Genomic DNA, 25,975 nt, shown 5'->3' on the forward strand with positions numbered 1-25,975 from the left:
ATGCTTCTGCAGCTCAGACCAGGATTTTTTAGCTAGTTTCAAGAAAACTTGCATGAAAAACTCTATCTGGAGGCTGTTGCCAGAGTCTGCACTGGGAATTTGCTGGTGAGTGCTTGCGTGGGGATATCTGGGAATGCCAGTTGTTGGAGTTCAGATTCTTAGTGTGACTCCTAGTGACTTAAAAAAGCACAAACCTGCCCATCTAGGGGATGAGTGGATAGGTGCAGGAGCTGCCGTCCAAACCGTCCCTGTGTCAAGCAGCGATTGGTTGTCCCAGGTTCCTGCGGTCTGGGGGATTAACAAGATCTGCTGAGAGTTAATGTGCAGGTTGCTGCCTGGGGTCCTCCTGCTGAGACAGCTATGGATGCATCGCCCTTCACTTCACAGTTGAGCATTTCTTGCCTTGCAGGATGCAAAGGCCTCCGTGCTGCAGCCCTTGCCAAGGAAGAGTAGATACTCCCTCACACTTCTTGCCTCCTCCTGCCCTCTCCATCCGATCAGTGTGTCCAACTAGGCTGCTCAAGCACAGGCAGCTCTGAGCTCTGCTCTGCAGTCTCCTTCCCTGTGCTAGTGTTTGCTACTTCAGCTGCATTGCTTGGGCCAGGTACTGGGCAGCACGCAATGCCTTGGGTATGAAGCTGTTGAGAGACTCTTTTCACTGCAGTAGGTTGTTCCCAGTGGACCTGGCCCCAAGAGCAAGGGAGGCAGAGCCGTGGTGTGTGGCATGGACCCTTTGCCAGCCTGCATGTGTTCGGTGGTGCCAGTACAGCAAGGAGGGGGCACGGCAAACCTGATGCCATCTGTCTTTGGCTGCTTGCATGGATTTCACAGTTGCTTGGACTGTCCGGAGTATCAGTCCAAACATTGCAGGCTGTTTTAACATGCAGCCAGGGAGCTGAAAGTCCATATGGTCCACTCATCTGAACAGGATTGTGGCAAACTAGCCAGAGCTGGTCTTTATATGGATTAGAGGTCTTTGTGGATGACCCTGGCATTCAGGGCATAATTTTGAGGAGTTTGTAGGGGGGCCTCTCATCTCTGAGGCCATCCTTGGCCCCTGAGGGCATAGCTCTGTGCCAGAGTAGGATTGTCATCTTGAAGAAGATTCCAGCCCTGACCACATGTGGTCAGGGAAGGTCCTGGGGGATTTCAGCAAGTCAGTCGTTAACCTCAGTGTCTGAGCTTCAGCCTAACGCAGACCAGGATATTCTTTTCTCCTCAAATCCCTTTGAGCTGCTCCAGGCAGAAATAGGATAGCTTTTACCTTCCTGCTCTGTACTGCCGTCCAGTGGGTGGTGAGCATTATTAAATGTCTGCCACAAATAATCAATAATACTGTGGTAATTAATTGCAAGTTTTTTGCAATTATTGTAACTAACTATTGCAATACAGGAGCCTTGCTATGCCAGGTGCTGTACAAAACCCCACTGTCACAGGTTGCTTACAAGTCAGTCGCTGCATTGCAGTGGTGGGGGCAGTGTAATGCTAAACTAGAGCTTTTTACTACTCTGTGAAGGTATGGAGGAAAATGCTCAGAGAAAAAGAAGGACTGTGAGCTGACTGCTTTGCTCGTGGCAGAGGAGGGGTTATTTCTAAAGCTGAGAAGTAGAGGACTAGCATCTCCCCTCCTCATAATGGGGATAAGGAGTCAAAGCATCAGACAGGCAGGTGTGGGGGCCTGATGGTAGGACTCAGTTGGGTGGAGGGCTGCAAAAGTGCACCCCTGCTGAGGAGAGGCTGTCAGCTGTGGACTGCACTGTGGGTACAGTGTAGGGGGCTGCGTGCCTCCCTGATGGAGAAGAGGAGGGAGGCAGGAAGGTTCCCTGCATTCCTGTTTTCAGAAAGCTTTTCATAGCCTTCTGTCTGTGAATGATTCGGACATTCCTCCTGCCATCTTTGTGAAACTAGATGTGCAGGACTGAGACAGACCGTTCCTGCTCACAAAATGGGTTTAGACTTCCATCTCCTGAGGAACTGTCCTTCACAGCTCCTTCCTCTCTTTAGCATTGTGGCCCTGCAGTCCACTTGCTGGAGTGTGGGAGTTTGGGATAGGACATCAAATGTACGGGTGTTCACAAGCCTTGCAGCTCTTCTTCCTCCATGAGGGGTTGCCCGTGGGAGGAAGGGAACAGCAAGGGCAGCAGCTGGAGGTGTCTGTGGGAAGGGCACAGATGCTGCTTTGGCCCTGCAAAGGGCATGATTAAAGCAACTGTCTGTCCCTCTTGGGGTAGAAGTGGAGTTTGGAGGTAGTGAGGTAGTCTAGCATGCTGAGGTGGCATGCTGCAGCTCAGTGCACTCGATAAGCCATGCTGTGATAGTGCCTTAAACTTGTGGTTTGGTTTTTTAAAGGGGAATTTCCCTGATGCTATAAAACACTAAGTAATGTTAGGTCCTTGGTAAAGAGAGGGCATGCACAGTTTTATCCCAGTGGGCGTCACTGCAGCTCTTCAGTACACTAGAGGTGGTGGGTTCCTTGGCATCAACAGGTTCAGCAGATAATGAATGAAGGCATGGTGGCTGTTGTTAAAGTCCATGTTTGCCAGCACTGCTGCATGGGTATCTGAAAAGACTGGTTACAACCAAAGGGCTTGGCTGTGTTCTGATGGTTGGCAAATAACTTTGATACTGATCAGTGTGGCCTTTGGCACGGGCACTGCAAGTTACTGCTTTTAACAATGCAGACCAGAAGAAGCTAGAGAGGAGATAGGGTGACCTGCTACTCAAACTAAGGTACTACTCAAAACTAGGTGCATCAGATGCATCTAGAGCAGATAGAGTATCACATTTTAGACCACAGAAGAAAACTGTAATTGCATGTCTAGGTACTTGTGGCACTGGGAATATGGGGTAGTGGCTTTCTGCCTTCAACTTCATCGTGCTTAACTTGGCACTCACTAGGGGTTGAACCTTGAAGTGGAAGAAAGTCTGTAGGCTCTGGTGACCCTCAGCACCCTGCAATCACCCCAGCCAGAAGAGTCCAGATGGAAAAAAACAAGTGGCTCTGTGCTTCAGAGAAAGAGTGGTAGCCAACTGCCCTGTCTTTGTTTAGGAAGTTACATTCTTGGGGCATGAGAAGTTGAGCATGTCAGGAAAGGGTTTTCATATAAATCATCCTTCTGCCAACAGAGGGAACTAAAAGATGCAATGTATGACGTACAGGCTGAGCAAACTTGATAGCCAGGAGCTAATAAAAAAAGTAAAAAATGGCAATAAAGCCACAGTAAGATCTAAGGACCCAGAAGTTGCCTCTCATGGATGGTAGCACTACTTCTGATCTCCACAGCAGAATTTTTTCCTGTTGCCAGGAGCAGATGAAAGGCCAACTGCTATGACTTAGGTGCTCCAAGACAGTACATACAAATGGCGATAGTACGTTAAGTGCTAAGACACTGATGAAGAGATCAAAGATCGCTTGTATGGTGGCTGGCAGACTTTGGCAGTGCTCTGATGCATGGCAGCTGACAAGTAATGGCAGGCACCCAGGTCGAGCCTGGAGTGAGGGAACAACAGGCAAGCATGGCCTTGATTCTGCAGGCAGCATGGAGAAGGGCTGGTAGGACAGACTTTGCCTTAGCGCAGCGCTTAACATGGGCAAAAGAGAAACATGCTGGTATTTACAGAATGTCAGAATCTGCTGGCTGGCAGTATTAGGTGCTAGACTGGCTCTCTGAGTATTGGAAGGGTACTTGGATCAACCATTGCAGATGTCAGAGCATGCAAAATAGCTTATGTGGGAAGAAACCATGATTTATAGACAGTAAAATTGAAAATAAGGTTGGAAACAGCCCTCGCTGTCGCCAAGGAAGCTGACAGCAGAGATAAGACAGTAATGGCAATTTAAATTGAAGTGTGACAGTCAGAGCCTGCTTTGGGATGTCATGGTCCTCTCCTGATGATGCTGTTGACACAGCAGCAGCAACTGCATGGGGTTTATAAAGAAGCAAACAGCACCTCTGGATAAGTGAGGATGCCATAGGATGGTCCTGGGGGAACAGTAGATACAAACTAAGGCAGTTTCTGCGCAGGGAAATGAATGTATGATTTCAACACAGGTAGGCATTCCTGTGCCAGTTTTAGTCTGTGGGTAAGAATAGCACTGAAGAGGTGGCAGGAGGGGTGTGAATACAGGCTAGCAACCGGAGTACAAGCCCCCGGGGACACTGGGTTACGTGGATTATGCCTACGCAAGTTAGATTCATGCCGTAACTGCTGTGCAAACATCAGCTCCTTAAAAAAAAAAAACCAAAAAAAACCAAAAACAAACAAAAAGAGTCCCCAGAAAAAGCACCAGCAAAATCAGTATGGGAACAAATGAAAAAACAAGCCCTCCAAGCAAATTAAGATTAGAAAGAATAAGAGGGTATATAGGGTCGGTGTCACTGAGGAAGCTGAGCAACTGTATGGGACAGTAACAACTTGGTAAAGCTTCTTCCCACTAGGTCACAGGCTCTGGAAGGTAACAGACCCTGGCAATAGGAGAGAAACTGAATAATGGACGCTGCCTTTAAGAAATACTAAATCAACCAGTGTCACAGACTATTGACCATAACGACGTGATTGGGGGACAAAGCACAGAAACACTTGTCACTAATGGGAAAGATGCAGCAAAACCAAGGTGAGCACAGGAAGCTGTACTGTTGTCAGCTTTTTGGGGATGGGACTGATGATAAAATAAACGAGCTTGACCTGAGGTTGGCTGAGACCACAACAAGAACGGTGCCAAAGCAAAGATGCAAAAGTGACTGCAATAATTAGGAGGGTTTACAGACATCTCGGCAAGAGGTCAAGTCTTGTGTTACAGCATTTTAACCAGAACAAGGGGAGCGTAGAGGCAAAGCTAAGGAAACGCAAACTGAATTTTGACCCGTGAAATCACGTGTTGACCAGATTTTTGCTGTAAGGATAGTTGCTGAAGAGAGCATTGAATGACACAAGCTGCTCATCACCGAACTGAAGTTTTAAGAAAGCCTTCTCTGTCTCCTAATTCACTCTGGAGCATCTTGATGTCGTGGCATGAAATGATGAATAGCATCAGTGCAGAAGGCACAGCTATGGTGAATGTAAACTTGAGCAGCTGGTGTCACGCAGATCCCAGTGTCAGATGTAAGACTGCATATTCTCTTTCTCCTCGCTGCTTTGCTTTGCTATTGGCTTCATTATGTGAAAAAGCATAGCTGATACAATGCAGGACTTGTGTGGTTCAGCCATAGGACACCAGAAAGCTAGGTTTTACTGAAGACACAATGTTTCTCAGCTCCTGTAAGGAGACATTGAAAGACTGCCTGGCATTGAGGAAAAAAAAGACTATGTTAATAATCAGTTATGAAAAGAAAAAATCTGATAAGAATCCCATCTAAAGCACTGTGTTAGAAAGGGAAGGAATACAGAGGTGAATTGGTTCATGTGCCTTAGAAATAACAAACACTGCAAGGGAATATCCAGAAAGGAATTAGGAATTGGCAAGGCACCAGCCCATCCAGCAAGATGTGGCTATTGAAAAACTGCAGCTTAAAGGTCAAACTCAGATCTTGAACTTCAAAGTTATTTCTGCCCTTCTATGCAAATGTGGTAGAAATGTGCTGGAGCTATAGGCAGGCATGTCAGTGTGTTCCACGGTGATGGCCTCGGGAAGAAGACCAAGGTATTAATAGAATTACATGTTTTGGCTTTTTTGACACGATAAAAGTACAACTTCTTACCTCTAGCGTTAACCAGAAAAGGTGAAAGTATCTAGGACTTGGGATGACAGGAAAGCCTCTCTTACAGGAGAAAGAGGCAAAAGGAATGGAACGAGAGCCCCTCCAGACAGTAGGGAGTGACAGTGCCTGGGGCTGAGGAGCACCGAGGGCTGGGCAGGATGGTCTGTGACTGCAGAGAGGGATGACATCTCTCCTCATTCCCTTATTTCCGTGGTTATAGCCCTGCTGGGAATGGTTCTGTGTTCCTCTCCAAGGTCTAACTCAGCTTGACTCTTGGCAGTTCTCAATGTGCTCCTGAGCTTCCTGACCCCTGAGCAACATCTTGCTTGTAGAAATCATTTTCACCCTTCCCTCTTACTTGTCAGCTCACCTTAAGGTGCAGGTTCATGTTCCTCCAAGTGGCTCCCAGTGCTTTGGTTTGAACAGCTTTAGATGTGATGTGGGCTTTGGCAGTGCAGTCCCTGGATCCAGGATCAGTTTTATTTAGAGCATGTGCTGGGCCAGCTTCTTCACTCTGACCTGTGCCTGATGTCATGCTGGTACGGAGGCTATTTCAAGGCATATTAAGCTACTAGATCAAAGAGGTAGAGGGACAAGGTGGGCCAGAGAAAACACAATGTTTTCTCAAATCTTTAGCCAGTTGTCCCCGGGGAGCTGCCCCAGGCTCAGGAGTGCAGGGGGGTGCTCAGTGTCCAGGTTGTCCCACAGTCTGGAGAACAGATTTCTTCTCCCTCCTTATTTTATAAATTGCAGTGACCCTGAATTTGGTCTAGTTGAAGATCGGGACTGTCCAGCCCAGTGCCTGAGTGCTGTCAGCTCCATGTCATGATGGAAGACAACAAATTAAAACCAGGTCCCCCAAGTCCAGAATGGATTTCGGCATCCAGTGCTGGGCTCAAGTCAGTTCCCTGCCTGAAGCCTGTGAAAAGGTTGGGTCAGGGCCCCAAGTCAGTGTGTGTGCCGTAGCAGCTCACGTATGGTATTTGCAGGATGGAGACTTCAAGAGGATGTGTTGTATACTTTCACTACCAATTTTTTTTTAATTCTTATTTTTACTTAAGCCCAAACTGTTCAAGTTAGGGATGGACATCTACAGGATTGCTGGTGAGGGGGTGTGCAGCAGCTGGCCCGAGGCCTGCTGCTGTTGGCAGGCTTCTTCCCTGTGCTACAGTACGTCGTCTTAGGGGCAGCGGCTGGGAAATGGCTAGCTCTGCAGTGTGTGCAGCTATCTCAAAATGGTAGACTGAATTTAACTCCATGCAGCTGAGTCCCGTGGCAGCATGCTCTGGGAAGAGCCTCTGGAATCACTTCCCCTTTGCCATGCCACCTCACTGACCTGTGCTTTCCTGCTGGAGAGGAACAGCTTCTGAGAAAGTTGATAAGGATTTAGGCACAGTCCCCAAATAACTTTCTGCATTTTTCTGTCTGGATAGCAGCCTAGTGTAGGATGGTGCCCGGTTTCTGGGGGAGGGAAGCATCTTGGCTGTGTGTAGGCCTGAAAGGGAGGGGAGGGAGGTAGCATGCAGCTTCAGAGCCCTGCTGTGAGTGAGCATCTCCTGACACCCTACAAGGTAACCACTGCAGATGTGGAATTACAGCTGTCTAGTTTAGAGACAGCTATAGAAGAATGGATACTTTGTATCAGTTTAGGTCCTTGCAATCACAATGAGTTGATGTGTAGTCTTTCCTGAGGTCAAGTAGCATTACCAAGTATTTTCTCTTTCTCTTCTGTCACCAAATGGGCAGGAGTCCATTTCATCAGATAGTATCACTTCACTTCAGAAGTTACTCATCTCTCCCATCTTTCCCATCTTCTCCTTTTCAGGCTTTAATGTCCTTGTGCAGATCACCTCCCCCAGGCCCAGCTTCCTCCTCCCCCCTGCATACCAGCACTGCTGAGCCCTGGCCTGCTCTCCCCTTTCTGGTCTCTCCTCCTAAAGGATCACCAGAGCAAAGGGCTTGATTCCTGCCTGCCACCTCTTTACAGTCACAGTCTTGCTGCATTTGCTTTCTATGCTCTTTCTCAAGTCCCATTGGTCACTGCTGATGTCTCCTGAGCAAACTCTGGCAGGGGACATCTCGTGCTGACACCTGGACCTCTTCAGTGGCAGATAAGAGCGTATGACAGCTTACAGAATATTGCAGCTTGTAGGCGCTTTCTGATGCAAATCCCCTTGTCTGTCATGCCAGTATGGCTTGCACAGCACCCGTGCTGGGAGCTGTGGAGCTTGCATTAGCCTCTCTACCCTTGACTAACCTGTGTGATTGGCTTTCCTTCCCTTCGGCTGCTTGTATCCTGTTCCTTCACCCTAACAAATATACCAAATATGCTGGGTGAAGAGATGTGCCATCGCAAATAAATCCTTAACTTCTCTGCTTGTCATGATTAACCCTGTTCCACCTGCTCCCAATGACCTGCTTGAGCAGCAGGTTTGGACCAGGTGATTGGAGTACTGCATCCAGCTCTGGAGCCCTCAGCACAGGAAGGACATGGACCTGTTGGAATGGGTCCAGAGGAGGGCCATGAAGATGATCAGAGGGCGGGAGCACCTCTCCTATGAAGACAGGCTGAGAGAGTTGGGGTTGTTCAGCCTCGAGAAGAGAAGGCTCTGGGGAGACCTTATAGCAGCCTTCCAGTATCTGAAGGGGGCCTACAAGAAAGTTGGAGAGGGACGTTTTGCAAGGGCATGTAGTGATAGGATGAGGGGTAATGGCTTCAAACTGGAAGAGGGTAGATTTAGATTAGATATTAGGAAGAAATTTTTCGCTATGAGGGTGGTGAGGCACTGGAACAGGTTGCCTGGGGAAGTTGTGGATGCCCCATCCCTGGAAGTGTTCAAGGCCAGGCTGGATGAGGCTTTGAGCAACCTGCTCTAGTGGGAGGTGTCCCTGCCCATGGCAGGGGGGTTGGAACAAGATGATCTTTAATGTCCCTTCCAACTCTAACCATTCTGTGATCTCCAGAGGTCCCTCCCCACGTCAACTGTTCCGTGAGCCTGTGATCCAACTGTCCTATCTCACATGCAGCTTTACTGAAGTTTTCAGGCTGACACTGACACAGATTTGTTACCCCAGGATGGCAAGTGCTGAGCAACTGTGGCAGCTGGCTTGACAATTTGTGTGTGCCTCCGCTTAGCACAGCTGTACTGCCTGGACCAAAAGTCTGCATCGCCTCTTACCTGTCTCTCAGCTGTTCAGAGTAGACGTTTTGGAAAGAGAAAGGCAAGTGCACGTTATCCCTCACTTCATGCACCTCCTCACTCTGGTAGTTGGTGCTGTCAGAGCTTCCAGGAGTTTGTGCAGACTGGTGTGACTGATGGTCCTTCATGGACCCCTCTTCCATGAGTTTACCTAACTGCTGGTTGAATCCTGCCTTGTGACTCGCTCTAGTGGTTGCAGGAGGCTGCTCAGTGAGATTTTGGGTCTACTACTCCATTAGTCTGTTTCTCCCTCCTGATATCACTGGTCCCTCTCCCCACTGCGTGGGTGCCTCCTGGTGTAGGGGCAGAATGGGGTGGATGCCTGAAGGCTCCTGGAGTGTACTGGGACCAGTCTGCCTGGGCAGAGCAAGGAGAGCAGCGCATGAGCACTGGAACATGTGGTTGAGTTGAGGGGGCGGAAAAATGGTTGCTGTGTGGACAGAAGTTGACGCTGCATGTTGTAACTGGGTCACTTGTGAGTGTCCCAGGCGAGTTACACAAGCAGGGCTGTACTCACACTGTAGCGAACAAGCACCTGCTCCCTTTGCTTTTTGGCTGATATAAGAGCTCCAGCTCTTTGTGCTTCCCATTTTAGGTATAATTTTATTTCTTTATCTTTTAGCTGCTTGTTCTTCATGTTTCCTGGTAACTCCTTTTCTTCTGCCTATAAGTGACTTGCCAAAGCTTGTCCTGATCCTATTCTCACTTGCATTGCAATTTTTTTTTCTTTCCTAATAGAAGCAGCCTTTTGCACCTTGCTCCATTTCACCTCTTCTGCAGCCTTTTCTTCCTCATGTCTGTGCTGGGAGGTGTTTGTTCAGTGGCAGGTTTTTCTCTCACAGTCCCCTGTCCCTGGTCCCCACGTGCTGTGTCCCAGCCCTGACCAGTGGGCTGAGCCTGCCCAGAAGAAATCCAGCCTAAGGCATATTATGGTCCTCTTTGTGAATTTTCTTCTTGTCCTAATAACTTACACATTAATCAAAACTCAGTTGAGAGCAAACCTTGATCTTCTGCACTCCAGAGAAAGGTGTGCCAAAACCAATAATCTGTGTGATCACATCACTGTCATCATAAGCAGCTCCTGTTCTTCTGGTGCTTTGCCTCTCAGGTCTCTTCCTTTCCTGATCTATACTCCAGTACTGTATCCTTCCTAGTAGGATTCATATATTTTGATTTCTGTCACCCAAGTTCTGCCTAGTCCTTGCCTTTGCCATCCATGGGGAAGAATGGCTGCTTTCCCTGCTTTGCTCCCCATTAGGTGATGGGACTGTAGAATAAATTTGGCTTGTGCGGTGTTGTGAGGCCCTGTAGCTGGGTTGTAATGAGCTGTGTCTCACTCTCCCTCCAGCCTATGAAGCTGTTTCCCCTGCTATGATGCCAGGGCAGATCCCCGACCCGTCCCTGACGGCCGGCGCACTGCCTGGGCTCGGCCCTTTGACAGGACTGCCTGGCACAGCCCTGACTGCCGAGGAGCTGAAGTACGCCGACATCCGCAACATCGGGGCCATGATCTCACCGCTCCACTTCCTGGAGGTGAAGCTTGGGAAGAGACCCCAGCCTGTGAAAAGTGAGGTGAGTCTCGGGGGCTGCTGGCTGCAGATGGCCCTGCAGGGCTGTCGCCTGCGCCTGCCTGGGTTTCTGTCCTGCCTGTGCTTGGGTTTCCTGCCAGGGTGGCTAGCAACGTGTTTTATAAGCATGTCACTCTGCCTGTTTGGTGACGTGCACATGTGTTGGCAGCTGCTCCGCTGGCTGCCTCTTCCCCGTGCCTGAATTTCTGTCCCTGCGGCATGGGCTGGGTGTGGTGGCCTCGGTGTCCCAGACCTGACCGGTCCCACACAGCTGTTGTCAGACGGCTGAAATCAAACCCTGCCTGCAGAGCGGGATCTGGCACAGCCAAATTGTCCCTAGGTTGGGGCATGCACCCAAACGAGAAGCCACACAGCCTGTCAGAGGGCTCATGTGATGCTTTCATCCCAGTGAGCCCTTGGTGCTGCTGGTGTTGCCATTGCCTTTTCTGCAGGGATGAGGTGTGTGGGTGAGTGGTGCTGAGTGGCAGCAGTGACCCAGGTTGTGCCACAGGCACTGCTAGCTGGGGCTGCCCTTGTCCTGTTGCTCAGTGGGGGCCCTGGCTTCACCTCAGGGCTCCTGGGACAGGGAAGGTGAGCAGCTTCTGCTTGGTACTGCAGGCTGGCACGTCAGAACCAGGCTGCAGGGACTTGGGAGACACTTGCACAGCATTTTCCTTGTGTGGTGTCTCGTGTTAGTTGTCCAGTCTTTGGCTTCCTGGCCCTTGCTGTACTGGTGGTGAATGTTTGCACCTCCCACTGCCTGCAGATGGAGCTGGGAACCCATCAATTCGAAGGCCCCATGTTGGTGAGGGTGGTGGCTGCCGTCAGAAGGTCCAATAAAAAACCCTTCTGAACAGTGCATTCGGTCCTGTGTGAGGATACCTCAGATGATGCCATGTGAGGACAGGGTGACATGCATTCTCTGGAGAGTCAGTGAGGAGGAGCTAGGTGATGTGAAAAGCTGCCTCTGATGAGCTGTGAGCAGAAGGGAGTAAAACATCAGTTCCTGGGAGCAGCACATTCTCCAAATGGTGCTGACACCTGGTTTGGCCCAACTCTTACAGCAACAGCTCAGCAGCACCCAGGCCCACCTGCCCCACCAGGCAGGGTGCCTGTTCCTTCCCCCCAGCCCCTTGTGGTGGACTCCTGTGGGGAGAACCGATACACTGGAGTCCATGGGAGCACCTTGCACAGTACCTCTGTGCCCAAAGAGGTGTCCGATCAGCTTGTGCAGCATCCCATGGGGATCACCTGGAGAAGGACTGGGCAACTCTGCAGTGGCAGGAGCTGAGGCTAGGATGCTGCAGGAGGCCATTGGAAGGGGCTGGGGGATGCTAATGGCTTTGGTCCCTCTATGGGCAAAGCAGTTGTGGGTGGGCAGCTGAAACCAAGTGCCATCCCAAGCTTTTGTCCTGGGTATCGTGCAGCAAGTGAGGTGATCAGAAGAAAGAGGGAGTCTGTAGCTTTCTGGGCACAGCTCCTTTCCCAAGGCATCTCAGGCACCTCTGAGCTGGCCCTGCAACAGCTGCTTTTGCTCTGTGGGCACAGAGATGTGGTCTCACTGGTCTTCTGCATAACAGGGACAGGGCTGCTCTGCCCTGCAGTGGGTACTGGAAGTGCTGAGTGTCCTCTGAGCCAGTTGTTGAGACACCATGCGGAGGAACGATAAGGGGAAATCCACTGTCAGCCCCCGCATGGTCGCCTTGCCTGCAGCCAGTTCCTCCCCTGCGTGGCCTGTAAAGCCGAGGAGTTGAGGACAGCAAATGGAGCTGCCCCTGGCACAGGCTTTGCAGCAAAAGCCTGGGGGAGCTGAAGCAGTAGCTGCTTATCCCATGAGTAGCCAAGAAGCTGCCCACGCATAATTTTGCAATGCAGCCTGCAGCTGCTTTCCTCTTGCAGGGAGCCGGAGCCCAGGGACGCTGGGTACTGGCATGCCATGCTCTGCACGGTGCCCAGGACAGGCTGCTCCACGTGAGCTGGGGCACAGAAAGCTTTCGCCACTGTGCTGGGGGGACCAGCATCTCCTGGCACTGGGATGTTTGTGCCTGGCAGTGTGCACAAAACCCACCCAGTGGATGCTAGGTGGTGGCTTCCCCGGAGGGTGGTGGACAGCCACACTGGGCAAGCTGCCCTCCTCCTGTGGCAGCTGGAGACAGGTGCTGCCAGGCTGTTCCATGATCAAAACCCACCTGGGATGCTCCTGGGAGGGAGCCCGGCCCCTCAGGCTGATGATCACCACTGTCCCCGAGGCTGCTGACTGAAGCAATTCAGGAGGCACCCCCAGACCTTCTACCCACAAGGCTCCCCTGGAGATTAACAGCTGAAACCTGCTATGGGGTGATACACCATCACTGCCCTTCATGCCTCTGAGAAGAGTCCTAACCCCCAGCACCAGGGCCACATCACCTTTTTGAACTGAAATCAAGCAGAAGTGGAGAGAGGGAAACCTGCTTTCTTGAAGTTACAGGAGCTGTGGTCAAAAAGCAGAGCCAAGAGTTCAAGCTTCCCCTGTCAGTGCTGAGCCACCCTCTTTGAGCATCTCTACCCCATCTGAAGGACACAGCCCTTTGCTGGGCCCTCTGTGGGGTGAAGGGGACAGGGACAGGTCACTTATTCTTTGATCCTCACTGAATGCAGCAACAGGGCATGGAAAAGTGTCAGGCAGTTACCAGGGAGCTGTTTGGTCTTCCAGTTCCTGTTACAACCCAAGATGTACTTTGCAGGAAAGCTTGGTGTGTGTTTCTTGAGCTTTGGAGCTGTGAGCACATGTCCCCTCTTTGCACCCTCCTATTAATCCTGAACTAAAAGGATGAGAAGCTATCTAAGGGGGGGTATATGAGTGGTTGGTAAATGTGCAGAGGGGAATGGTGACTGTCCTGATGTCCACCTCCTCTTAAACTCTGTGTGGAAATTTTGTAAGAGCTACTTGTGCTGTGCTGTGGGGTAGCTTGGCTTTACCAGGAGGAAAAGGCAGCAGAGCGTGGAGTTAGAGCCTTCCTGGTCACTTCTAATGCGTGCCACATCTGAGTTACGTGGGTGTAGTGAGAGCTGGCCATTTCTAACTGGACTTGGGGGCATCGGTGCAGTTCCCATCCTGGTTCTCCCAAATGTGGTGCATGATTCCCCATGGCACTGCCTTGGCAAGGGAATGGTGGCAGCCCAGCATTATGTAAGCCTGTGCATAGCTTGTGCTGACCTTGCTTAATATTTTAGCCCCATCTAATATAGCAACTTCGGTATAATACTTGGGAAACAAGGTACAGAAGATGCAAAAGCTGTATTAGTGCTATAAAATTTGGACATTGTCTTCTAAAGTGTGCTACAGTGCTGCATATTGGACATGCAGCTTACCTAAGGTACGCCTTCACCTTCACTCTGCCAAGTCAATGTTTCATCCTGTCCTTGCCCATCACGTTTAAATGTTTCGATTAGTGGGCTTTGGACTCAGTGAATGTTAGCAGTGTGCACAGTGTGCTGTGGACAATGGCACCTACAGCTTTCCTTTCCTGCGGGCACCACCGGTGTACCTACGTGTGGGGTAATCTGGTGGCTCCCCACTTCCACCACCACTTTGTGGCCTTGGCATTGGGAATCTCTGACTTTCATTTTGAGGTGATTAAGCCCAGGCGCTACAGCAACAAGGCTGTTCAGATGGTGTGTGCTGCAAGAGGCTCGTCTGGGAGATGTGTCCCTCAACCACACTGATTTGGGGAGGTATGAAGGGAAGGATGCGGCTGCTTTCTCAGACAGGAGCTGCCCTTAGAGAAGGTGCGGATAGGCTGTGGGGGTGCTCATAAAGCAAATGTTGCTGCCGCTGCATTTGAAAAGATGTGTGCTGTCAGGTATCAGTTGATAGGAACAAGGCAGTTCAGTCTGACATCTCAGAGTCCCAAATGTGGATAAAGGCACTGGGCACCTTTTCTTCCCTAGCCCCGCTACAAAGGGTAACCTGGATGCTGACTTCAGAGGTCTTTCCAGCACTCAGATTTTTCTTGAAGAAGCTGATTTGGGTTCTTGCATGTAAGCATGCCATAGGCCATTTACACAGGCTTTGTAGTAAATATCCCTAAATACTTTGATTATGGGTTTCCAGCCCATAGGGCTTGTTGGCCTGGCCTGTGCGGTTTGAGTCAGACAGCACAGAGCAACTGAGTCATGGCAAACAGCGCAGGCACCGCCGTGTCGCGCTTCTTTACAGGGGATGCGAGACCTGTCCCTGCCTTACCGCAGTGGCCCTGTGACTTGGCTGGCACTGATGCTGCAGCAGACAGTCCCAGCTGGAGGATCTTTCAGGTTTCTCTGCCTCTCGCCATTGGCTCTGTGTGTGATGCTTTGAATGAGTCTGCTCACAGAGCTGTGCCTGTAGATGTCTGTGTGACAAACTGTGCCCATCTTTGCGGGATGGGACTCTATTCCCTTTGTCTCTGCCCTCCCTCGGGGAGGGAGCAGCCCTGCAAAGAGTTTTCTGTCCCCTGCCAGCTGGCTCCCCAGCTGTGGGCACTGCGCTGTTCTCCGTCCCCATGTCCCCACAGAGTGGAGTTAGAGGCTGTGGCAGCAGCACACCTGGCTTCGGGTCAGGATTAGACCATGTTTCTGGTGGCTGCTGGCATGGGTGGCTGCCACCCCTCTCCTTGCCCTGCCACTGGTGGGGCTGCTCGGTGCTCACCTCTGCCTCCTGCCCTGCCCCACATCTGCTGGCTCTGACCTGGGCTTCTCCATCTCGTTGCAGCTGGATGAGGAAGAGGAGAGGAGGAAAAGGCGCCGGGAGAAAAATAAAGTAGCAGCAGCGCGATGTCGTAACAAGAAGAAGGAGAGGACGGAGTTCCTGCAGCGGGTGGGTGCCCTGACCTGTCTCAGGGCGCAGTGGGGACCTTGGCGGGGGCACCTCCCTAGAAAGGTGCCCTGTCAGCAGGCAGTGCTCCCTCTTGAACTGCCCCTCTGCCTCTCCTTGCTCCTGTGCTCTTATCTGGGAAAATACAGGCCTGTTGCCCCACTTTGCACGAGGCTGTGAAGGTGGTGGCCATGTGTGTGCCCAGGCAGAGCTCATGGGCATCCCTGTGCCCATGGTACCAGGGAGGGACAGGGCTGGAGGTGGGCTCTGGGCTTGGGGGAGAGAGAGCTGATAGTGTCCCTGCCTCAGTGCTGGAGCAGGAGCACTTGTGGGAGTGTGACACAGGACAGGGACTGACAGCGTGCTGTCCCCTTGCCCAGATTCCTGAAGGTTTCCCCATTCAGAGGCCAGATGCCCTCTCACCCGTGACCCCAAGGCAGAAAAACTCTCACAGCACCTTGCCGCTTTTCTGCAAGGCGTGGTGGGACATGGGCAAATGACACAGAGTGGGGATAGGGAGCCATTTCACAAGGGCAGATCCTTGCAGATGGCGGGGGTGAAAACTTAAATGCGGGTTTGTTTCTAAACACCCTTCCAGACCATGAAAAGCAGCCAGGCAGGGGTTTTGCTGTGGTGCAGCAGTGACCTGTCCTGGGAGGCGGCTGTGTATTTCCCTGCACTAGCACTAGGTAACTGAAGGCAGTGGGGCTGGGGATAACTGCCTGGAGGGACCTGGTGCCTTGGCAGGTCTTCAGGCTGCTCCTGTGCTGCAGGGGCACAGAGGTCAATTGTTGGCCAAATTGTTTCTCCTCCTACGTTGTCCTGTTGGAGTAAAGTCACATGTGGTTGTGTTTCTGTCCTGCTAGGAATCTGAGCGTCTGGAGCTCATGAACGCTGAGCTGAAGGCCCAGATAGAAGAGCTAAAACAGGAGAGGCAGCAGCTGATCCTGATGCTGAACCGGCACCGTCCCACCTGCATTGTGCGGACAGACAGCATCAAGACACCCGAGAGCGAAGCCAACCCGCTGCTGGAGCAGCTAGAGAAGAAGTGAAGGTGGCACTGGGCCAGGAGGAGGAGACAGTGGCGCAGGGTCTTCCAGGGTCTCTAATGTATGTACTGTATGAAGAACTGTGCACCCAGGCCTGGTGCAGCCAGGACCCAGTGGGCTTCCTTGGGAACTATGGACCAAACAAATATGGGGACAGAGAAGTTCAGGAACCTGTCAACCATGTACTCTGAGGCTGAACCCAGGAGCAGGGCTAGTGGTGGCATTGAGGGCAACCTCCCTGGGATACCTCATCACGGCCTTTCAGCCTGCTCGTGGCCCCAGGGACCCAACGATGCCGCAGCATGTCCTGCGAGGACCACGCACCCCGTGGGGAGCAGGGGCCGCAGGCGGAGGAGTGGTGGCCTTGTGGTGGCCACCGGCACCCCGCCCAGAGGCTGCCGCTGCTCCTGGCACATGCTCCGGAGGAAAACCCAAACCCAAGAACCACAAACACTTGACGCAGCCCCATCTGGTGGGCAGGCCTGTCGGGGCTCGGTGGCGCAGGCGCCCCCCACAAGCACACTCTCAGTATAATGTTTACAGCCCAGCTGTCCGTGTCGGCCGTGCTTTTGAATGCACATTTTTACACTTTTTTTAAAGTATTTTTTACAAAGTTTTTATACAGCGATCTCTATATGGATTTATATAATCACTAGATGTGATCCCATAGAAATGTATGTTATGATGGTCTGTTTGTTACAAATGCATATGCCACAGTTATCTCCATTGTGTTACTTGTCCGGTAGCGTCCGGCTCCTTCCCCGGCGTGCTGGGAAGGGGGTCCAAGCCGCCCTCCGCAGTGGTGTCGCTACCCTCTCCATCCATGTATGTCCTTCATAATATTCAGTTCTGTATCTCTCAGTAAATGTTAACTTTATGTACGTTGTCCTCCTGTGCTCTGTCTGAGTCAGGCCACAGTGGGCTCTGGTCAGAGCTCGGCACCATGGCAGCGAGACACAGGTCTCACCACGCTGGGTGCATTCCTGGCTGAGTGGGATGGTGGAGCTGATCCCAGAGCCGGTTTTGGTGGATCTCTGTGTTAGCAGCTGTGGGTCAGTGGAATTCACCCTGGGGAAGCTGGGAACCTTGGAGGCAGCTCTGACAATTGTCAAGCAAGGAGTAGCTCAGCTCTGTGCTGAAGAGGGCAGGCAGGGCATGGCTTGCAGGCTGGAAAGGCAGAGGTGTGAGACAGGGAGACCATCTCATTCTTACCTGGTCCTTCTTATTTCAGGCCTGAATACAGCAGCTAGAACTCATTTCAGGGAGGAGAAAGAGATGGAGGAGGTGTCACAATGTCCTTGTGGTGGTGATCCCTTCATGGAAGGAGGTGGAGAACAGTTCCTTTGGGTCTCAGCCGGGTCCTAGCCTTGCCTGTAACTGACATGCTGGGAAAGCTCCTAAAGTTTGCCTGGGGCTTCGGCCAGTGCTGAGCACAGGGGTGTGGAGGTTGAGAAGATAATTCGCCAGGTGTGCTTCAGAGGCTAGGACTGAAAGAGTTAGCATCCCCATATGAATAACCAAGCCCAGACACTATTGCTGTGTTCCTGACTCTTAGATATGAAGGCAGTGGGAAGGTGCCTTGGTCTGGACTGAGGCAAATCCCATCTTGCATGTGGGCACCACTGAGGGTTGTCTCAGAGGAGCAGTGGTGCACCCGGTCTTCTCCCAGTCGGTGTTCTACGTGTTACCAGTGTGGATGAGGCTGCTTTGATGCAAACTGCAAGTGAAAGCAGCTTTCAGCATCTGGTACAGAGGCACGCTCCAGCCAGGACCACTGAAGCGGTGTTAGAAAGAAGATGACCTAAGAAGTTGACCTAAACATGACAACAGCATGGGAGGAGGTCCTCCCTGAGCACGACTGCATCTCCAGTGCATGTTTCTTTCTCTGTAGCCTCCTTTTCCAACCCTTAACCTCCAGGGATATCTGGCATTGGTCCTTCCCCTGTTTCATACTTTCTTCCTGGATTTCCCCTCCCTTTCCAAAACTTCTGTCTTTGGGACCTCCCAAAATGCTGCCAGCTGTGTTATTTAGCGTGAAGCATCTTGGATCTGTTACAGGCAAAGTTTTTGCCCTGGGAGGACTTATTGGCTGAGGTGCTTGAGAGGGATGTGCAAGGACATGACCTGAAACAATGCTGGTGGAGAAAAAGCAGTGCCTGGCCTGGCTCCCACTGCCTCCTGGGCAGCTGTCCCTCTGTGCTTCCTTCTGCCCAGACCCTGCCGTGGTGGCTCAGACCTGACCCATTTCTCAGCTGCCGTCAGGAGACACTCTCTGTACGTTGAGGAACATGATGCCTCTCATTGGGCTCTGCTGAAAGGACGCAGAGTGCTTGCTGGGCCTGCTTCTCTCTTCAGGACTTTATTTCCCTCTGCAGAGTGTACACGGTAATGAATTTCCAGGCTCCTGCAAGTATCAGTTTCCTCTTTGGTGGTCAGTGGGAGCTCCCCGTGGGACATCAGATGGTCCAGCCACAGGGGTCTCCTCCTTTTTGTTCACCTGGCGAGACTGTGCGCTCATCTCTGCGTGGGGGGGAGTCTCACCCACCTGCCGTGCACCTTCCAAGCAGCACTGGCAGAGCCACGGGGGCAGGCAATGGCCCTTCTCTGGCAAGTGGCCACACTGCAGTAAAACTTCCTGCTATGAAAACAGCTGCCTTGAAAGAGAAATATAAGGTGCCCTTTGAAACCAAGCACACCAGGAGCAGCAGCAAAGGCGGCAGCAGGAGAGTGACGGATCTACATGAGTTTAATGCTCAGCTCTTCCAGCTGAGGCTCAGGCAGGAGCTGTCTGAGCCCTGGCAGTGCCCAGATAGGTTTTTGCCCGGTCTCCTGTATATCCTCCAAACAGCCTTTTGTTGCCTTCCAGTCGGTACCAAGGGGTTTGCCACTCAGTTTCAGGCATTTCTTTTCAGGGGACTTGATTAGGCTGAGAGCCGTCGAAGTTAAAGCAGAGGGTTTGGGCCTCTGCCCCATAAGCCACAGCCTGCAAGTGTTGAATGGAAAAGGCTCCATCTCTGTGCAGCCCGGGGCTGAAAACCCCTCCTGGTCCCTGCGGGAGATGGGCTACTTGATGTTCCTGACTCCATCATGTGTCCCCTCCAAGCCCCCCCCCGCCCTTAGCAGAGGTAGAAATATTACCATGGGACAGGTGGTCCTGATGGACACCTTTCAGGCTGGTGCATTACAGTGGCATCTCCTGGGTATGAGCAGGAGCAGCAGGCGCATGCCAGGCACAACACGTGTTTCTCCTTGCCAGAACGGTGCTCTCAAACTCAAAGAGCAATGGTTGTACCTGTGGCAATGTCCTCCCACCTGGGCCCCCTTCGTGTGAGGGCTGGTAACGTGTCCTTGCTTGGAAAACACAAGGGACGCTTCTCAAAGGTCAGGCAGCCACCTCCTGGCCACCCCACACCCCCACATCCTGTGCTGGGTGCACTGTGGGCCATTACCAGAGCAGAGCTGATGGTATCGTGTACTTCTGGGACAGGGCTTGGTGCCAGCGGCGCCGGAGCTGGTGGCCTGATCGATGGGAGGTGCTGCCAGCCCCATGTCCCCTTGTCCGGCAGGTCGTCAGGCTGAACCCCTCGTCCTGACGGGTGCACACACACACACAGAGACCTGTGGGATCCCTTCCATAGCTGGTTTTAGATGGTCTGCGCAGTTGCCGGCCCCGGACACAGCAGCCGTGGAGGACCACAGCCCCGCGTCAGCAGCCGGCACACGGACCTCTTGTCTTGCTGGCCAGCGAGTCCAGCCTGAAGGTCCCTCGTGCTGACACAAACTGCACAGCAGATGGCTGGAAGCAGGGTTTCAGGAGGCCATGGGTAGCCCGCTGCAGCGCTCACCTACCGGGGACCAGAGAAGCCTGGGGCCGACCTCCCCCTTCCCCCGCGGCTCCCCCGCCGGTCCCTCCCGCAGCCACCGGAGCCTCGCCATTTCCAACACCCCGCGGTCGGTGTTGCCCCTCCGCCCCCGGCCCCGCTCCTGCCTCCGGGCCCGGGCAGGGCTGCCCCTGCGCTCACACCGGCCAGGAGGCGGCGGCGGTCCCCGGAACAGCCCGGTGCGGGCGGCGGCGTGAGCACAGACCGCCGGCGGGAGGCGCTGCGCGGCCGCGGGAGCGGGGCCGGGAGCGGGGCCGGGAACGGGAGCGGGGCTCCGCAGCCGGACCCGGACCCGGTGGATGCTCCTCGCTGCGGAGCAGCGGCTAAAGCTGCCCCCGCCGCACACACACACCCCGGCCCTTCCCCGGCTCAGCCACTGCCAGGGAGGGAGCTTTCAGCAGGGCCTGTGGCAACAGGCCGAGGGGCAACAGTTTTATACTGACAGTGAGTAGGTTTAGATCAGATACAAGGAAGAAACTTTTTACGGTGAGGGCGGTGAGGCACGGGAGCAGGTTGTCCAGGGAAGCTGTGGATGGCCCATCCCTGGAGGTGTTCAAAGTCAGGTTGGATGGGGCTTTGAGGAGCCTCACCTAGTGGAAGATGACTCTGACAGTGGCAAGGTGGTTGGACTAGATGATCTTTGAAGCTCCCGTCCATCCCAAACCTTTCTGTGATTCCATGGTTGGCGGTGCCATCCCACCATGTCAGATGGTTCTTGTCAGACGTGAGCCTGCTCAGCGTCACTGCTGCTTCCCAGCCATTTCGCCCGCAGGCCCCTCTCCTTGCAAGATACCCGACGTGGTTCCCAACCAGGACCACCAGCAGTAACTCCCAGGGTGCCAGCAGCCCCCTCCAGCACATGCCTGTCTCCTGTTTTGTGGGATCCACATTCAGGTCACAAGCCTTGTGCTCCTTCCCACACTCACCAATTCAGGCAGGAGCTTTCCCCAGGGCATGATATCACATTTTTCCTTGAAGCCCAGGCAGATGGGCCCCATCACATTTCCATTGCTTAGATGCCTGTCCCAGCTCCCTGGTGTCCTTCACATACTACCCCCAGTTCTCTCTGCAAAGCCACCCTCCACCCAGGGAAAGGTGGGTGCCACTTTGCCCCAAAGCAGCAGGCCTGAGGCAGTGCTGGGGTGATGGGCTGAGGGTCCAGCTACTGTAGGTTGGTGTGAGCACTCCACGCTCCATGCCTGACTCCCTTCTTGTCACCAGACCCCTGGCAAGTGGCTGGGCCTGTGGGCAGCAGGAACCTGGTTTCCCCACAAGTGTCCCCAGTCTTGCCAGCTCCTCACCCCTCTCTCCTGCAACCAGCTCATCCTGGAGTGATCAAGCAGCCCTCTGTGCTCCTCAAAGCTTGGTTGTGGCTTCCTTCATTTCCTCCTCTTCTCTCCCCACCCACTGCCCCCAGCCCCTCGCAGATGCCAGCCCCTGTGTACTGCTGCCCCAGGGACAAGGGCATCCAGTCTCACCTGGCCCGCGGCTGGTCACTGGCAAAGGATGTTTGGAGGCCGTTACTTTGCAGTTTTTCATAGTATCGTTCTCACTTTGTGTTTGAAAAACTGCCTCCTGTGCCCTTCTCGGCAGGGGCTGAGGGTGACTCCGTGACACTGCGGTAAGTGGTATTAACTAACCTTTGCCAATGACCTGCCTCTCTTGTTTCATTTTGAGCCAAGGGCAGCAGGTAATCATTTATCTTTGTCCTTATTGGTTCTTCTACTCAACTTGCTGGAAAACAAGACCCAAAAATCCCCAGCCTTGATATTTACCAAGAGATGCGGAAACTGCTTTAATTACCATGGGTGCCAAACTGCACTGAGCGGTGCTGGCATTGGTGCAGCCAGCGGCTGGGCGGCAGGATCAGAGCCGGGGAAAACTCCTTCGCTACCAGGATGGTTGCAGAGAAATGAGAAAATCTGACCGCTACTTCCCTAGCCGGGAAATATCACCTAGCTCCCTGTGCCTTTGTGCATTTTTTGCTCATTTGTGATCACTGGCTGCTGGTGATCGGAGTGTGGGGATGAGCTGGTGGGAGGCAGGCACCGGCCGTGGGAATGGGGCTGTGGGCATTCCCTGCCTCCATGGAGGCACCGTGCTTCTGCTGGGCTCAGGAAACTGCTCCGGAGGGCAGAGATGGGTGGGTCACTTGTCCCTGGTTAAGGGCATGAGCCTCCCTGCACCGTGCGGCTGGTGGGGTGGCCGGGGACATCTCCCAGCTGGGATGTGGGTGGGTGCTGTCAGAGGCGTAGCCAGCCCTGACGGCAGGGAGCTCGCTGGCAGCGGCTCTGCCACCAGCCCCTTCTGTCCAAGGAAAATCCTTCCCTGCAACCGGGAGGTCTCCCTGGCTCTCACTGGCCGGGGCTGCTGGGATGGGTTGGCATCTGCGACTGAAGGCCCCGGAGCAGAGGCCCCGGCAGCCGCTGCTGGCTCGGGCTGGATCCCCCACTGCCACTGGCTTTTAATCCCAGGCGCAGCCGGTCCCTGCGATGCTTCCCCAAGCCTCGGTGCCCGTGGCAGCCTCGGTGGCTCTGGGAGCAGGCGGCTGGGTCTCCAGCCCCGCACAGGCACGTGTCAGCTCCTCACCGCACACCTGGGGGAGGGCGGAGGAGGAGCTGGGGCTACGGCTGGGGCTGGAGATGGGGCTGGGGCTGGGGCTGGCAGGGAGGCACAGCGCATCTCGCATAGGCCAAAACCCAGCTCTGCAGCCCAGGCATCGCCTGGGGCCGAGTTTGGGTGGGAGGTTGGCTGCAGGTGCAGTGCGTGGTTGTGGGATGAGAGAGCTTAACGCCACTGAGCCTTTGGGTTTGTCTGCCAGGGCGCGCAAGAAGTTAATCCAAATCAGCTAAAGCGGTGGGCTCATGCGGCAGTGTAAAACCCTCCGCCAGATGCCCTGCTGCCAAGTTAAAGTGGGTTTCCTTTGGTTTGGCTTTTTTAAGTGGAGTAACCCACTCAAGTGGAGTCCAGCCGGGGGATGCATGTGGCAGAGCGGGCAGCCGGTATGGCCGCCCGTGGCGATAAGCTCTTTGTGAGCAAAGCCTGCCCGGGGGGGAGGGAGTGAGCCCAGTTGTACCAAGACCGCTTTAATTCTGAATAACGGCATCTGCCAAGGGGTTTATTGCGCTTCGGTCGCTTCCAAGTTTAATATAACTTAGCCATTCTGAATGTTTCAGTTCCCCACCAGTAAAGGAACGGCTTTCCTCTCTCCAGCCCTGTGTCCAGCTGTCCATGCCCAGAGCGTGAGCGGGGTGCCATGGGGCTTGGGGAAATCTTAGCCCCTGGGGAGGTGGAAAAACTCTTGTTGCTCGAGGCAGGAGGTGGGTCACCATGGCTAGGACTGACAGCTCCACTTCCCCATCCAGCTGGAGGGACTCTGCTCGACAAAAAGGCCCCGTGTTAGCAGGCTGATGGGCTTTTCCAGCCCTGGCTCCCAGCACTGCGAGCTGGAGCTCCTAGGAAATACCATCAAGAAGCTACTTCCAGAAGCCCACGTGGGTCTCAGCAACAGCAGAGTTTGGGTCTGTGTGACACGAGGTTTCACTGCAGCCTGTCACGTCTCAGATGAAGCTTCAGGAACAGGATCCTTTGCCAGTAACCACCACCTTGTGCTGATGTTATCTAGTTTCTGCAGAATGAACTTGCTGAGTTGTCATCTGTGGTGCCGTCAGGGGAAGTCCTGGCTCCTGACACTGCAGTTCCTGCCTCTGCTTTGCCATGGCCCTAATTCCAGCAGCATTGCCCAGCCTGGTTGGATTTGCTGGACACCCGTTTGTGCTGAAATGGCCAGGGGTCGTCAGGAAGAAGTGGGCAGCAAGGCTTTGCCACAGGTCCGTGGGGTACCAAACCCAGCAGAGACTTTAGGTAGGCTAACAGTTTCTGGTTGAAGATAAAATGGCTACTGACAGCTCATCACAAGGTGATGCTGAATGGCCAGTGACCGGGCAGTTAGCAAGAGGGGGTTTGTGCTAGAGCCAACGTGTGGGTATCGGCAAGTGCTTCTCAGTACATGGGCTACCGGCTTCTGCAACAGAGGCGAACTCCGTGGGTGCCAGGCAGAGTCACGGCTGCATCGCGCAGAGGTTTGCTGAGTGAGACGTCCCTTTTCTTCCTCGCAGACCTTCCCTGTGAGCAAAGTGACCTGATTCATACACCAGCCCCAGCCAGCAGATGACGGATGAGCGGCTCAGATAGCCAAGGTGCTGGTGTGTGCTGGCACTGCGGTGCGACGGGGCAGGATGATGGCACCCCTGTGTGACGGGGCAGGACGATGGCACTCCATGCTGACAGTGTAACAGGTCGTCAAAACCAAACTCACTGCTTCAAACAAACACCCTGGGTGCAGGCGCGAGGCGTTTGCTGTGTCTGCGAGGAAGAGGTGCAGAGTTGACTTAAACGTGGCTGCACGCACCCGCTCTGCTGCCTGTAGGACACCCGCAGGTCACTAGCTTATGTGCACACGGAGCAGTTCAAGCTGCCGGTGTACCCTGTTTGGCCATTCTGTGTGTGACGTGGAGTTACACGCATGTCATGACAGGTCAGGCAGGGTTTGGGGCACAGTTCTTCACCTGACAGCAACCACCTGCCGTGGCTGCAAGGGCCGAGGCTGTCTTCGTACGCTGGGTTCGTACGCTGGGGTAGCAGCGCCTCAGCAATTCTCCCAGCCACACTCCGGAGCACGCCTAAGCACCAGCTGGCACCCAAATGGTTTAGATGAGAGTGCCAATGGGTTCAAGGCTGTGCTCCAAATTCAGAGTAGAGGGACCCGGTGGGTCCTGCTCGCTGTGCAGCGGTGGGGAAAGGAGGAATCCCTCACCTGCATGAGGACTGGGATGAAGAAGAGTACATCCACCCTTTATAGCCGTAATGCCACCGCAGATGGCTGCGGGACAGCTTTCCTGGGGTGCTGTGTTTGCTTCTGGCTGCGCCACTGTGAGAACAGGAGACATCCAAAGATGGGTGCTGACCTAAATTAGGGCTGCAGGAAAATTTCCCTATGCGGAGACTAAAAGTCCCACCAGTTTAGAGCGGAAACTAGTGAAATGCCGCGTGATAGAGATGTGCAGTGCAATGCCCGGCGCTTAGAGATAAGTCTGTTCCTCTGCTCACCCCCTCACAAGATGTTCAAAGAAATGGAAAGACAACTCATTTCAAACTGGTAAATTGACACACTTCTCACAGAGCCAGCAAACTGGTTTGTGCAGGTGGACAAGATGCCCTGTTGGCTAACACTTTCAGAGGGCTCACAGGGGGTCAGGTATTGATACGAAAGACAAGGATACCCAAAACTCAAGTCGAAACGTTTGGCTTAAAAAAGATAGAAGGTGGCGCGGTTCTCAGACACCTACTTTGGGGTTCAGGTAAAGAAGGGAGGAAAGGAGTTTCTGTCTTTTTTCTCTCCCCTCTTTGAAGGCAGTGTTGGCAGTTGTCAGTGATGACAGGAGGACTGGCTCTTCAAGCCAGGGCCTTGCTGCAGCGCTGTTGGCATGGCTTAGGGTGCAGCACTTCTCCCTCGTCCCACCTGCAAAGCACCGTCAGGGGTGAGGTGCCGCCAAGAGCCCGCAGGTCAGCTGTGTCTGGCTGGTGGTGCTGGCAGCCACGGACAAAGCTGCAGAAAAGCTGCCATGCCCTGGGAGGCTGGTTAAGGAGCACCTCTGTCATGCTGGGGCATGGAAATGAGAAGGTGGAAAGCACAGGATCAGCGGTCACCTGAAACTGCCCCATCTCCCTCCCTTCATCTGCTGCTC

The 25,975-nt window shown here is 53.4% G+C and overlaps 1 protein-coding gene across 7 annotated transcripts in view; it reads left to right on the forward strand.

Annotated features, from left to right (window-relative positions):
• Positions 1-17,227, forward strand: part of JDP2 (Jun dimerization protein 2) — a 57,338-nt gene extending 40,111 nt beyond the window's left edge. For 5 of the 7 annotated variants that reach the window (XM_074585296.1, XM_074585297.1, XM_074585294.1 and 2 more), the window contains 3 exons: positions 10,248-10,471; positions 15,197-15,301; positions 16,165-17,227. In XM_074585296.1, the coding sequence (XP_074441397.1) occupies positions 10,271-10,471; positions 15,197-15,301; positions 16,165-16,350 (492 nt within the window). In that variant the 5' untranslated portion in view covers positions 10,248-10,270 and the 3' untranslated portion in view covers positions 16,351-17,227. Of the gene's footprint in view, positions 1-3,657; positions 4,616-10,247; positions 10,472-15,196; positions 15,302-16,164 lie in introns of those variants that run through there. The other 2 variants (XM_074585291.1, XM_074585298.1) reach the window with 2 other exon arrangements.
• Positions 17,228-25,975: the final 8,748 nt, after the last annotated feature.

This window comes from Larus michahellis, chromosome 4 (assembly GCF_964199755.1).
Source record: "Larus michahellis chromosome 4, bLarMic1.1, whole genome shotgun sequence".
NCBI lineage: Eukaryota > Metazoa > Chordata > Aves > Charadriiformes > Laridae > Larus > Larus michahellis.